This window comes from Artemia franciscana, chromosome 11 (assembly GCF_032884065.1).
Source record: "Artemia franciscana chromosome 11, ASM3288406v1, whole genome shotgun sequence".
Classification (NCBI taxonomy): domain Eukaryota; kingdom Metazoa; phylum Arthropoda; class Branchiopoda; order Anostraca; family Artemiidae; genus Artemia; species Artemia franciscana.
The window spans coordinates 45,689,623-45,703,514 of NC_088873.1; the positions used below are offsets into that span (position 1 = coordinate 45,689,623).

At 34.5% G+C, this 13,892-nt stretch overlaps 1 protein-coding gene across 4 annotated transcripts in view; it reads left to right on the forward strand.

The window, feature by feature from the left end:
- The window catches only part of LOC136033285 (hillarin-like), a 137,325-nt gene that overhangs the window by 81,065 nt on the left and 42,368 nt on the right, over nucleotides 1-13,892 (forward strand). For all 4 annotated transcript variants that reach the window (XM_065714043.1, XM_065714047.1, XM_065714046.1 and 1 more), the window contains one exon: nucleotides 232-434. In XM_065714043.1, coding sequence (XP_065570115.1) covers nucleotides 232-434 — 203 coding nt within the window. The remainder of the gene's footprint in view (nucleotides 1-231; nucleotides 435-13,892) is intronic.

A 13,892-nucleotide genomic window follows, 5' to 3' on the forward strand; every position in this document is an offset into this window, starting at 1 on the left:
ATGGGAATCTTTGTAATTATATCCAGGAGCCAACAAGTTGAAAATATCTATTCCTAAAAATGTATAGCTCATAGAATTTACTCTTGTTTTTATAATAGGAAGAACGGGAATAAACAGGCATCAGGCCTAAGATATGTGAATGTTCTTAACTATATTCAGAAGCCAACAAGATAAAAATGTATATGTCTGAAAATGTATAGCCCATAGAATTTATTCTTGTTTTTATCATAGGAAGAATGGGAAAAGGAATTGGAAAAACTTACTAGTCGTTTTGAAAGAGAAATGGTTTCTTCTCGAAGCCGGAAGAAGTCAGACGATTCGAAAGTGCTAACCCTCAAGCTTCAACAGGAGAAAGAAGATCTGGAGAAGAATCTGACGCTTAGACGAGACAAAAAGAAAGAGTCACTGACAAGAAAGCTTTTGGAACATGAAAGGTTAGCTCTTTCTTTTTCTTTTAATTGATTAGTCAGTTACACAATACTAACTTAGTGCGTATATCTTTATTAATCTGTAACTATTTTCTGATTTTTTAATGAAGCAGATTTATAGTTAGAAAATGCAGTTGCAGTTTTAATTCTTACCTAGACATCTAAGAATAATATGTTTCATTACTTGCTTTTGAACAGTGATTTTCTAACTCCTGTTACGATATCTACTTTCAGGTGACAATATTTTTCACATGCAAGTTTTTGCGGGAGATAAATATATTTCGTTTCAGCTTTTGTTGCTCACGGCAAAGCGACAAATCCTTACCCCTAATAAATTTCGCAAAGTCTGCACACGAATTTGGCAAGGTTTAGTTGGAAACAATTATTAAGAGGATTCAATATCTTAAAATCATTTTGTGAGTCTCAGCATTGGCTGACCGTTTCAAAGACAAATGACCTATTAGCAAATTCTCCATGGGACTAGCCATCATAGAGAGCTATTTAGAATCCGTGGTTTAAATATGAAATTTGATTCAAAAGATCAGGAAATTTTAAGTACCCTGTATAGGCAAGGCTTTCAATCAAAGTAGGTAGAATCATGAGGAACCAAAGCTGCCAAATAACTCAATTTTATTTTCTTTGAGCTAATATTTGGTACTTTCCAGTATGCTTGAACATTTTTAGAGACTTCCTGAACTTTAGAAAGAGATTTTTCGCTCCGTTTAATAGAAAAAAAAGATTTCTAATGATGTAAGACCGAATATCTATCTCCAGCACAAAATGGGACAAGTTAAATGGTTTCTCTAAGATTTGTGGAAAAATAGGTGTCGGATTTTAGTTTTATGTCGTTTATTCGGATCTCCTATCTAAGCTCTGCATGCTATGGCAAGACCGCTCAATCAGTTGCAAATAGTACAAACTAATAAAGACTTTTTTAACGTTCAAGACTAATAAAGACCTTTTCTAACGTTAAAGACTAATAAAGACTTTTTCTATCTTTTAAGACTAATAAAGACTTCTAACGTTAAAAACTAATAAAGACTTTTATAACGTTAAAGACTAATAAAGGCTTTTTATAACGGACGAGGTAGAGTGATCCTTTAAGGTAAATTTTGTTTTCCAAAATAACATTTTACCATGCAGACTAATTTAAATAATGGTTACCATTCCTGAATTAGTTAGAAATGGCAATTTTTTTATCACTTTCCAGTTTTTTAAAACATGTTTTTTGTTTCGTTTGTAAAGGGCCGGTGTTCGTTACTTACTAGATTGCAGCTACCGCTGCAACCATGGTCGAATCAAACAGTTCGTGGTAAAGAACTGTGTAATTAAGGAGTGACCCGGCTCAATAGTAACCAAAACTCTAATAACGGATTTTGATACCAATTGCTATATCAAAAGAATCGGCTTATTATGCTGATTTCAAATATATAAGTTTCATAAGTTTAGTCTTACCCATTAACGGGAACGAACCTGAGAAAATTTGTATTATTTTCCAAAAAAGGGGGAATCACCCCCTAAAAGTCACGAAATCTTAATGAAGATTGTGTCATCAGATTCAGAGTATCAGAAAATCCTACAGTAGAGATTTCAATCTCCTATATGCAAAAATGTGGAATTTTGTATTTTTTTTTTTACCAGAATAAAAATCATGGATGAGTGTTTTTTTTCCCGGGGATGATCATATCGACCCAGTGGTCCTAGAATATTGTGAGAGGGATCATTAGAACGAACATTAACATCTATAGTGCTCTTTTCAAGTGACCAAAACGGCACAAAGATGGGAGGGCAACTAGGCCCCCCACCCGCCCCATTTTCCCGCAAAATCGTCCGATAAAAATTTTGAGGTAGCCAGTTTGTTCATCAGAGTTCAAAGGCCAAATAACTATGCTTTTGGATATAAAATGACCCCCCCCCCTCACAGCCACAGGGGAATGGTCCTTAAGTTTTAGAATTCGGACCATTATTTACGAATAGTATTTTTTATCAGGCAATGCATACATTTTAGGGGGGGGGGCGCAAATTTTCTGTTGGGATTTTTCCAACTTGTGAGCTTGTCAGGGGAAATTATATGCTGGGGGAATTCGCAAAAATTCCTGTGGACAATTCTTTTTATATGTCTTGCTTTCTCTTTTCAGTCTCAATTTTACCCTTGGAGTTGTTAAGGGTAATTGTCACAGGTAAATTTTCACCGGGATCGAATTGTCTAGAGGATATTTCCTTGGGGAGGGTATTTCTCCGTGGAGGTGAGGGCAGATTTCCTGCGATTATTTAAAAGACGATCAGAAATTAAATTTAAAAAAAAAGTTTTCAACTGAAAGTAAAGAGCAACATTAAAACTTAAAAAGAACAGAAATTATTGCGTATATGAAGGGGATTGCCACCTCAACACCTCGCTCTTTACTCTAAAAATTGAATTTTGTCCTAATTCCTTAAGAACGACTACTAAAACACAAGGGTCGTTTAATTAGAAGAAAAAGAATCCTTTTCGACGTAACACCTTAAGTTATTTATTCTTTTCTTAGACCACACTGCCGTTCTATGACGAACAATAAATGATTAGGTATTCTTTTCTTAGACCACACTGCTGTTCAATGACGAACAAATAAGTTATTAGGTATTCTTTTCTTAGACCACACTGCCGCTCCTGACAAACAATAAATTATTAGGTATTCTTTTCTTAGACCGCACTGTCGTTCTATGACAATTAAATAAATTATTAGTTATTCTTTTCTTAGACCCCACTGCCGTTCTATGACAATTAAATAAATTATTAGTTATTCTTTTCTTAGACCACACTGCCGTTCTATGACAATTAAATAAATTATTAGTTATTCTTTTCTTAGACCACACTGCTGTTCTATGACGAACAAATAAGTTATTAGGTATTTTTTTTTCTTAGACCACACTGCCAGTCCTGACAAACAATAAATTATTAGGTATTCTTTTCTTAGACCACACTGCTGTTCTATGACGAACAAATAAGTTATTAGGTATTTTTTTTTCTTAGACCACACTGCCAGTCTTGACAAACAATAAATTATTAGGTATTCTTTTCTTAGACCACACTGCCGTTCTATGACAATTAAATAAATTATTAGTTATTCTTTTCTTAGACCACACTGCCGTTCTATGACAATTAAATAAATTATTAGTTATTCTTTTCTTAGACCACACTTCTGTTCTATGACGAACAAATAAGTTATTAGGTATTTTTATTCTTAGACCACACTACCAGTCTTGACAAACAATAAATTATTAGGTATTCTTTTCTTAGACCACACTGCTGTTCTATGACGAACAAATAAGTTATTAGGTATTTTTTTCTTAGACCACACTGCCAGTCCTGACAAACAATAAATTATTAGGTATTCTTTTCTTAGACCACACTGCCGTTCTATGACAATTAAATAAATTATTAGCTATTCTTTTCTTAGACCACACTGCTGTTCTATGACGAACAAATAAGTTATTAGGTATTTTTTTTCTTAGACCACACTGCCAGTCCTGACAAACAATAAATTATTAGTTATTCTTTTCTTAGACCACACTGCTGTTCTATGACGAACAAATAAGTTATTAGGTTTTTTTTTTCTTAGACCACACTGCCAGTCTTGACAAACAATAAATTATTAGGTATTCTTTTCTTAGACCACACTGCCGTTCTATGACAATTAAATAAATTATTAGTTATTCTTTTCTTAGACCACACTGCTGTTCTATGACTAACAAATAAGTTATTAGGTATTTTTTTCTTAGACCACACTGCCAGTCCTGACAAACAATAAATTATTAGTTATTCTTTTCTTAGACCACACTGCCGTTCTATGACAATTAAATAAATTATTAGTTATTCTTTTTTTAGACCACACTGCTGTTCTATGACGAACAAATAAGTTATTAGGTATTTTTTTTTCTTAGACCACACTGCCAGTCTTGACAAACAATAAATTATTAGTTATTCTTTTCTTAGACCACACTGCTGTTCTATGACGAACAAATAAGTTATTAGATATTTTTTTTCTTAGACCACACTGCCAGTCCTGACAAACAATAAATTATTAGGTATTCTTTTCTTAGACCACACTGCCAGTCTTGACAAACAATAAATTATTAGGTATTCTTTTCTTAGACCACACTGCCGTTCTATGACAATTAAATAAATTATTAGTTATTCTTTTCTTAGACAACACTGCTGTTCTATGACGAACAAATAAGTTATTAGGTATTTTTTTTTCTTAGACCACACTGCCAGTCCTGACAAACAATAAATTATTAGTTATTCTTTTCTTAGACCCCACTGCCGTTCTATGACAATTAAATAAATTATTAGCTATTCTTTTCTTAGACCCCACTGCCGTTCTATGACAATTAAATAAATTATTAGTTATTCTTTTCTTAGACCACACTGCTGTTCTATGACGAACAAATAAGTTATTAGGTATTTTTTTTTCTTAGACCACACTGCCAGTCTTGACAAATAATAAATTATTAGTTATTCTTTTCTTAGACCACACTGCTGTTCTATGACGAACAAATAAGTTATTAGGTATTTTTTTTCTTAGACCACACTGCCAGTCCTGACAAACAATAAATTATTAGGTATTCTTTTCTTAGACCCCACTGCCGTTCTATGACAATTAAATAAATTATTAGTTATTCTTTTCTTAGACCACACTGCCGTTCTATAACAATTAAATAAATTATTAGTTATTCTTTTCTTAGACCACACTGCTGTTCTATGACGAACAAATAAGTTATTAGGTATTCTTTTTTCTTAGACCACACTGCCAGTCCTGACAAACAATAAATTATTAGGTATTCTTTTCTTAGACCACACTGCCGTTCTATGACAATTAAATAAATTATTAGCTATTCTTTTCTTAGACCACACTGCCGTTCAATGACAAACAAATAAATTATTAGGTATTCTTTTCTTAGACCACATTGCCGTTCTATGACGAACAATAAATTATTAGGTATTCTTTTCTTAGACCAAACTGCAGTTCTATGACGAACAAATAAGTTATTAGGTATTGTTTCCTTAGACCACAGTGCCATTCTATGACAAACAAATAAATTATTAGGTATTCTTTTCTTATACTGCCGTTCTATGACAAACAAATAAATTATTACGTATTCTTTTCTTAGACCACACTGCCATTCTATGACAAACAAATAAATTATTAGGTATTCTTTTCTTAGATCACACTGCCGTTCTATGACGAACAAATAAATTTTTAGGTATTCTTTTCCTAGACCAAACTGCCGTTATGACAAACAAATAAATTAGTTCTACTGATTCTACTGGTGACGGAGTAATTCTACTGTTGACCTTTAATGCTTCTAATGTTCTAATTTTCATGCTTTAGTAAACCTACTGTTGACGATCGCTGTATATGTGATCGAAATATCTGGACTTTTGTACCTGTTATTTCACTGTCTAAATAAATGGATTTATCCCCACTTGAAAATCCGTTTGTTCATCAACAATAAGAAATTTTTTAAAAAGTACTAAGAAACTTTAGCGGAAAGAGTGGGTTGTTGAGGAACAGGTAACCCCCTTCATATACGGAAGGATTTCTGTTCTTTTTAAGTTTTAATGTTGCTCCTTATTTTCATTTGAAAAAAAACTTGTTTTTTATTTAATCAAACAGTTCGTGGTAACGAACTGTAGTAAGGAGCGACCCGGCTCAATAGTAAACGAAACTCTAAAAAACGGAATCTTGATGCTAAAAGATACATCAAAAGAATCGGATTTTTATGCTGATTTTAAATATATAAGTTTCATCAAATTTAGTCTTTGTCATCAAAAGTTGCGAGCCTGAGAAAATTGTCCTTATTTTGGAAAATAGGGGGAAACCCCCTAAAACTCATAGAATCTTAAGGAAAATCACACCATTGCATTCAGCGTATCAGAGAACCCTATAGCAAAAATTTCAAGCTCCTATCTGCAAAAATATGGAATTTCGTATTTTTTGCCAAAAGATGGATCACGGGTGCGTGTTTTTTTCCCAGGGGTCATCGTATCGACCAAGTGGTGCTAGAATGTCGCAAGAGGGCTTATTTTAACTGAAATGAAAAGTTCTAGTGCCCTTTTTAAGTGACCCAAAAAATTGGAAGGCCCCTAGGCCCCCTCCCACACTCATTTTTTCGCAAAGTCAACGGATCAAAATTTTGAGATGTCCATTTTGTTCCGCAGACTCAAAAACCATAATAACTATGTCTTTGGGGATGACTTACTCCCCCACAGTCCCTGGGGGAGGGGCTGCAAGTTACAAACTTTGACCAGTGTTTACTTACAGTAATGGTTATTGGGAAGTGTACAGACGTTTTCAGCGGGATTTTTTTGGTTTGGGGGTGGGGTTGAGGGGAGGGGACTATGTGGGAGGATCTTTCCTTGGAGGAATATGTCATGGGGGAAGAGAATTCAATGAAAAGGGTGCGGGATTTTCTAGCATTACTATAGAAAAAAACAATGAAAAAATAAACATGAAAAAGTTTTTTTCAGTTGAAAGTAAACGAACAGAGATTATTACGCATATGAGGGGTTCTAAAAATACTTTAGCATAAAGAGCGAGGTATTTAGGAGGAGATAAATACCTCGCTCTTTATGCTAAAGTATTTTTAGTAATTTCAACTATTTATTCTACGGTCTTTCTGATTTAGGGGTCATTCTTAAAAAATTGGAACAAAACTTAAGATTAATGTAAAGAGCGAGGTATTAACGAGGGGACAAACCTCCTCATATACATAATAAAAATATAAGAATATAAATATTTGTTACGTAAGTTAATTCTTAAGTTACGTATATTTTTTATTAATAAAAATGTTCGTTAAAAATTAAAAGTTCTAGTTGCCTTTTTAAGTAACCGAAAAATTGGAGGGAAACTAGGCCTCCTTCCCCACCCCTTATTTCTCAAAATCGTCTGATCAAAACTAAGAGAAAGCCATTTAGCCAAAAAAAGAATTAATATGCAAATTTCATTTTAATAATTTATGTGTGGAGAGCCAAAATCAAACATGCATTAATTCAAAAACGTTCAGAAATTAAATAAAAAAATTAGTTTTTTAATTGAAATTACACATAGTAATGGTTATTTGGAAGTGTACAGATGTTTTCAGGGGGATTTTTAGGTCATATACGAAGTAATTTCTGTTCGTTTTAAGTTCTGATGCCGCTCCTTACTTTCCGTTAAAAAAACTTGTTTTTATTTTATTTTATTTAATCCAACATTTCGTGGTAACGAACTGTAGTAAGGAGCGACCCGGCTCAATAGTAACCGAAACTCTAAAAAATGGAATTTTGATACCAATAGTTACATCAAAAGAGTCGCATTTTAATGCTGATTATAAATATATAAGTTTTATCAAGATCAGTTATACCCATCAAAAGTTACGAGCCTGAGAAAATTTGCCTCATTTTAGAAAATAGGAGGAAACACCCCCTAAAAGTCATACACTCTTAACGAAAATCACACCATCAGATTCAGCGTATCAGAGAACCTTATTGTAGAAGTTTCAAGCTCCTGTCTACAAATTAAATAAAAAAAACAAGTTTTTTCAACTGAAAGTAAGGAGTGACATCAAAACTTAAAACGCACAGAAATTACTTCGTATATGAAAGAGGCTGCTTCCTCATCAACGCCCCGCTCTTTACGCTAAAGTTTGACTCTTTCTCTCAATTCTTCTTTTTAAAACAGTAAAAAACTTTAGCGTAAAGAGCGGGGCGTTGATGAGGAAGCAGCCTTTTTCATATACGAAGTAATTTCTGTGCGTTTTAAGTTTTGATGTCACTCCTTACTTTCAGTTGAAAAAACTTGTTTTTTTTTATTTAATTTCTGAACGTTTTTGAATCAATGCATGTTTTGATTTTGGCTCTCCGCAGAGGAATAATCAAAACGGAATTTGCATATTTTTTTTTTTGGCTCAATGGCTTTCTCATAATTTTGATCGAATGATTTTGAGAAAAAAAGAGCGGGGGACGAAGCCTAGTTGCCCCCCGATATTTTGGTTAATTAAAAAGGCAACTAGAACTTTTAATTTTTTACGAATCTTTTTATTGGTAAAAGATTTACGTAACTTATAAATTAGCTTACGTAAAGAACTTTTGTATTCTCATGTTTTTATTACATATATGAGGGGATTCGCCCCATCGTCAGTACCTCGCTCTTTACACTAAAGCTTAAATTTTATCCCAATTCATTAAGAATGACCCCCTGAATCACAAAAGCCGTAGAATAAGTAGTTGAAATTACCGAAAATACTTTAGCGTAAAGAGCGAGGTATTAGAAGGAGGTGAGCCCCTCATATGGGTAATAATTTCTGTTTGTTTTAAGTTTTATTGCTGTTCCTTACTTCCAGCTGAAAAAGCTTTTTCACTTTTATTTTTTAATTGTTTTTTTTTAAATAATGCTAGTAAATCCTGCTCTCCCTTCATGGAAATTTTCTTCTCCCATTACAAATTCTCAAGGGAAAGTTCCCCCAGCATATCCCCCTCTTCTCAACCCCTCCCCAAAACCAAAAGAATCCTCCTGAAAACGCCTGTATACTTCCCAATAACCATTACTATATGTAAGCACAGGTCAAAGTTTGTAACTTGTTGCCCCTCCCACGAGGACTGTGGGGGAGTAAGTCGTCCCCAAAGACATAGTTATAAGTTTTTTCGACTACGCTGAATAAAATGGCTATCTCAGAATTTTGATCCGTTGACTTTGGGAAAATAATTAGCGTGGGAGGGGGCCTAGGTGCCCTCCAATTTTTTTGGTCACTTAAAAAGGGCACTAGAACTTTTCATTTCCGTTAGAATGAGCCCTCTTGCAACATTCTAGGACAACTGGGTCGATACGATCACCCCTGGGGAAAAAAAAAAAAAAAAAAAATAAACACGCATCCGTGATCTGCCTTCTGGCAAAAAAATGCAAAATTCCACATTTTTGTAGATAGGAGCTCGAACTTCTACAGTAGGGTTCTCTGATACGCTGAATCTGATGGTGTGATTTTCGTTAAGATTCTATGACTTTTAGGGGGCGTTTCCCCCTATTTTCTAAAATAACGCAAATTTTCTCAGGCTCGTAACTTTTGATGGTTAAGACTAAACTTGATGAAACTTATATATTTAAAACCAGCATTAAAATGCGATTCTTTTGATGTAGCTATTGGTATCAAAATTCCATTTTTTAGAGTTTTGGTTACTATTGAGCCGGGTCGCTCCTTATTACAGTTCGTTACCACGAACTGTTTGAAATGTGGAATTTCGCATTTTTTGCAAGAAGACAGATCTCGGATGCGTGTTTATTTGTTTGTTTTTTTGTTTGTTTTTTTATTTTTTTTGTTTTTTTTTTTTTCGCAGGGATGATCGTGTTGACTGAGTGGTCCTAGAATGTGTCCAGAGGGCTCATTCTAACGGAAATTAAAAGTTCTAGTGCCCTTTTTAAGTGACCAAAAAATTGGAGGGCACCTAGGCCTCTCCCACGCTCATTTTTTCCCCAAAGTCACCGGATCAAATTCTGAGATAGCCATTTCATTCACCATAGTCGAAAAACCTACTAACTATGTCTTTGGGGATGACTTACTCCCCCGCAGTCCCCGTGGGAGGGGTTGCAAGTTACACAATTCGACTAGTGTTTACATATAGTTATGGTTATTGGGAAGTGTACAGACGTTTTCACAGGGATTTTTTGGTTTTGGGGGGAGAGTTGAGGGGTTACGTGGGAGGATATTTCCATGAAGAAACTTTCCATGGGGAAAGAGAATTTCAATGAAGGGGGCGCGGGATTTTCTAGCATTATTTGAAACAATGAAAAAATAAATATGAAAAGTTTTTTTCTACTGAAAGTAAGGAGCAGCATTAAAACTTAAAACGAACAAAAATTATAACGCATATGAGGGATTTACCTCCACGTTATACCTTACTCTTTACGCTAAAGTATTTTTAGTAATTTCAACTATTTATTCTACGGCCTTTTTTATTCAGAGTGTGATTTAAGTTCTAACGCTTAAAGCTCAAAGTCACTATAGCTTAAATGGGATATTTAAGCTTTAGTGTAAAGAGCGAGGTATCGACAAGGGTTGAACCCCCTTATATACGCAATAAAAACATACGAATATAGAAGTTCGTTACGTAAAGTTAATTCGTAAGTTACGTATAATTTTTACCAATGAAAACGTTTGTAAAAAATTAAAAGTTCTACTTGCCTTTTTAAGTAATCAAAAACTTGGAGGGCAACTAGGCCTCCTCCCTCCCTTCTTTTTTCTCAAAATCTTCCGATTAATTGCAATTAATTAATATGCAAATTTCGTTTTAATTATTTATGGGCTGAGAGCCAAGATCAAAACATGCATTAATTCAAAAACGTCCAGAAATTAAATAAAAAAACAAGTTTTTTTAAATGAAAGTAAGGAGCAACATTAAAACTTAAAACGAACAGAAATTACTCCGTATATGAAAGGGCTTTTCCTCCTCAACGCTCCGCTCTTTACGCTAAAGTTTCTTAATGTTTTAAAAATAGAGTTAAGAGAAAGAGTCAAACTTTAGCGTAAAGAGCGAGGCGTTGAGGAGGAAAAGCCCTTTCATATACGGAGTAATTTCTGTTCGTTTTAATCTCCTTAAGGCTTGATATGTTTTTGCCATGTATTGGCAATGTAACTCATTGACTACACTTGAACTGAAAACTGATATTTTTGACAGGAAAGTCATTTTTAGTCCTTTTACCTTAGCGACTGGTTTGGGGACGATACTGGAGATCAGAGCCATCATGAATATGTTGCTTGGGGTAAGATTAAGTGGGAGTATATTAAGGAATCCATAAGTTGTTACATTATTATATTGCCCTGAAATTACGTCTAAAATGGAGAGTTCGTAGAGTCCTAAAACGCAGTCCAATTAGTCCAAATTTTTGCAGTTTCTTTCGAAAACCCGTTTTTAGACGTTTGTTTCTGTTGTACCGTGGTTCGCTCTGCACCAGATTGCTAGTATTGCTGCAGCAATAATAAAAAATTTAAGGAAGGGTATTGGAGGTAAAAAATAAGTAAGTAAGTAAGGATGACGGCACTAGACCTTTAGAGTGCAAGCCCCAGTGCTGATTTCCGTTGCTCGGCCCTTCAGGTTAGGTTTCGTGGCCCTTCAGCCAGGAAGTGCAACGGAACCGGGAGACCAGCCATCCTATGAATTCTCCTTCTCTAGAATTCTCCAGATACCCAGTTAGAGCTAGGTTGACTCTGGCTGAGTTTACAAAGTCAGGCTACTGACCCCCGTCCCAGACCAAATAACTGGCCACGCCAGGGTTTGAACCCGTGCCCCTTGGACAAAGGATTCTCAATCCCAGGTGCGAATGGTGGGGATATTGACTTATCCTTACGTATCCACCAAATTCTTACTTTAGTCTATTGCCATGTCATTACATTAAAAAACGGTGATCCCAACAACCCTCAGAAAAGCATAAACTTGGCGTCAATGCCTTGCGCAAATACCATCAAGTCGTATTAAACATGCTCCCATGCAAAAATTAATTTGGCAATTCAATGAAACATCATGTTCAGTTGATAGAAATATTGTAAGATTTATTTTTGGGAATCTTGAGGTGTAATATTGATATTTACTTTATTAATAAACGCAATTATAACTCTTTATTTTTTACATCTACTGCACTGATGGAAAAACGTACGCTTTTTTTGCTGTGCAGTAGTAAAATTTATCCATTTTCTAACCATACCAAAAAAATAGCATGATCAATAACTAATAAAACAAGAAAAGAAAACTATAAAAAAAACGCAAGACAAAAAAGAAAATCCCCACAAAACAAAATCCTCTCCAAAATAAAAATATACCTCCCAACAACCCTACTCCCTCACTACCACCCATCCACCCACTCCTCCCTACCACCTGTAACCGACCAGACCTTCCTACCACCTCCTATCGCTTCACAAATGAATACATTTTCAACCATTCTTTATTTAATATTCTTTTAAATTTTAAAAGGGATTTTAATTTATTTGGGATTGTCGAGTTTAAGGATAGTCGTTTCAGAAAATCGGACTCGGCTTAAACAATTGTCATTACGAGGTAGGGACTAGGGCAAAGCCTGCTAGAAAAATTAACGGAGAATTAAGTTTCCTTTAATTAACTTTCCTTTAATTTTTTCCTTAATTTACAAAATTAGTAAATTAATGGAGAGTTAAGGTGATTAGTTTCCTGTCACTGTATCAACCTGTTCCTCATATCCTGAAAAAAACCTCGTGGCTCCTTTGGGTAATATCCTGTGGTGCCCCCTGTGAACGATTGACGCTACGCAGAGTTCTGAAAAAGAGAAATAACCCTTGAATTAATTTTATCCAGTTTTAACAATTATAAGGTTTGGTTGTTTTACTGTATTTGCTGGTAAATTTTGATTTGATTATATTTGGAATGAATTAAAACATCCCCCTTGCCATCTTAGGTTTATTCATTCCTGAAGACAGTGGTTTCCTAAGACTAATCTTTTGGTTGTTACAAAATTACGAAGTTTTTAGGGCAGTATCACATTTTAGCCAGTGTTGCCACGTTGAACCGTGAAATAAATAAGCCAAATCAGCTAATCTAATTTAGGAACACTTTTTACCCATAAATATTCAAAAATTTACCCCAAAGACAACTACACCTTCATCAGAACGTTACACCTTCATAAGGTATGTGGTTACCTGACGGTAACCACATACGGTAACCACTAACGGCAAACAAATACGAATTTTTTTTTTCCAAATCTGGCCCAAGTTACTTTTACCAGCAAATACGGTAAAATAATCTCGCTTTATGAATTGTTAACATAAGTTGTATTAAGGTACAAGGTATTGGTTTTTAGCTTATCGGTACTTATCTGTTATTGCGACCCCACTCATGAAGTGGAGCTAGGCTAATCGTAATGAAATATACCAAATTTTGATGAAAATGTAATACTTTAGAAACAAATTTAGGCTATGTATTTGCACATTAGGGGAGGGGGGGTTAAAGTATAGTGGGTCTACATGCAAAATGTGTTAGGTACAATTATTCTGCATATTATGAAGTAAGAATTGATTTTTAACTTCACATTATCTACATACTTTATCCCCCCCCCTAATTTGCAAATATATAGCTCATATTATATATTTCCTGTCTCTTCTGTTACTTGTCTTTGACTTGTCTCACGCTAAGCTGAAAGAAACTAGCAAAATAAACCTGTTCTACAGTGCGTCAATGCATGAAGAACTTGATTTTGGTCGCTATAACAGAAAAGTACCAGCCTATCTTTCCTGGATTTTTCACCAACATATCTTTTTTTAAATATGCGACCCAGTGTAAGCAAAAACTGTATAACTGCATGTTGAGGTCTTTTTCAATAATTTTTTTTTCACTAAAAGTTCCTTTTCAATAAAAAGGGGAGACTACAAAAGAAGTTTTTCGGGGGTGGAGGGGAACAAATTTCCGGTAAGGGGCTTTAAACGCAT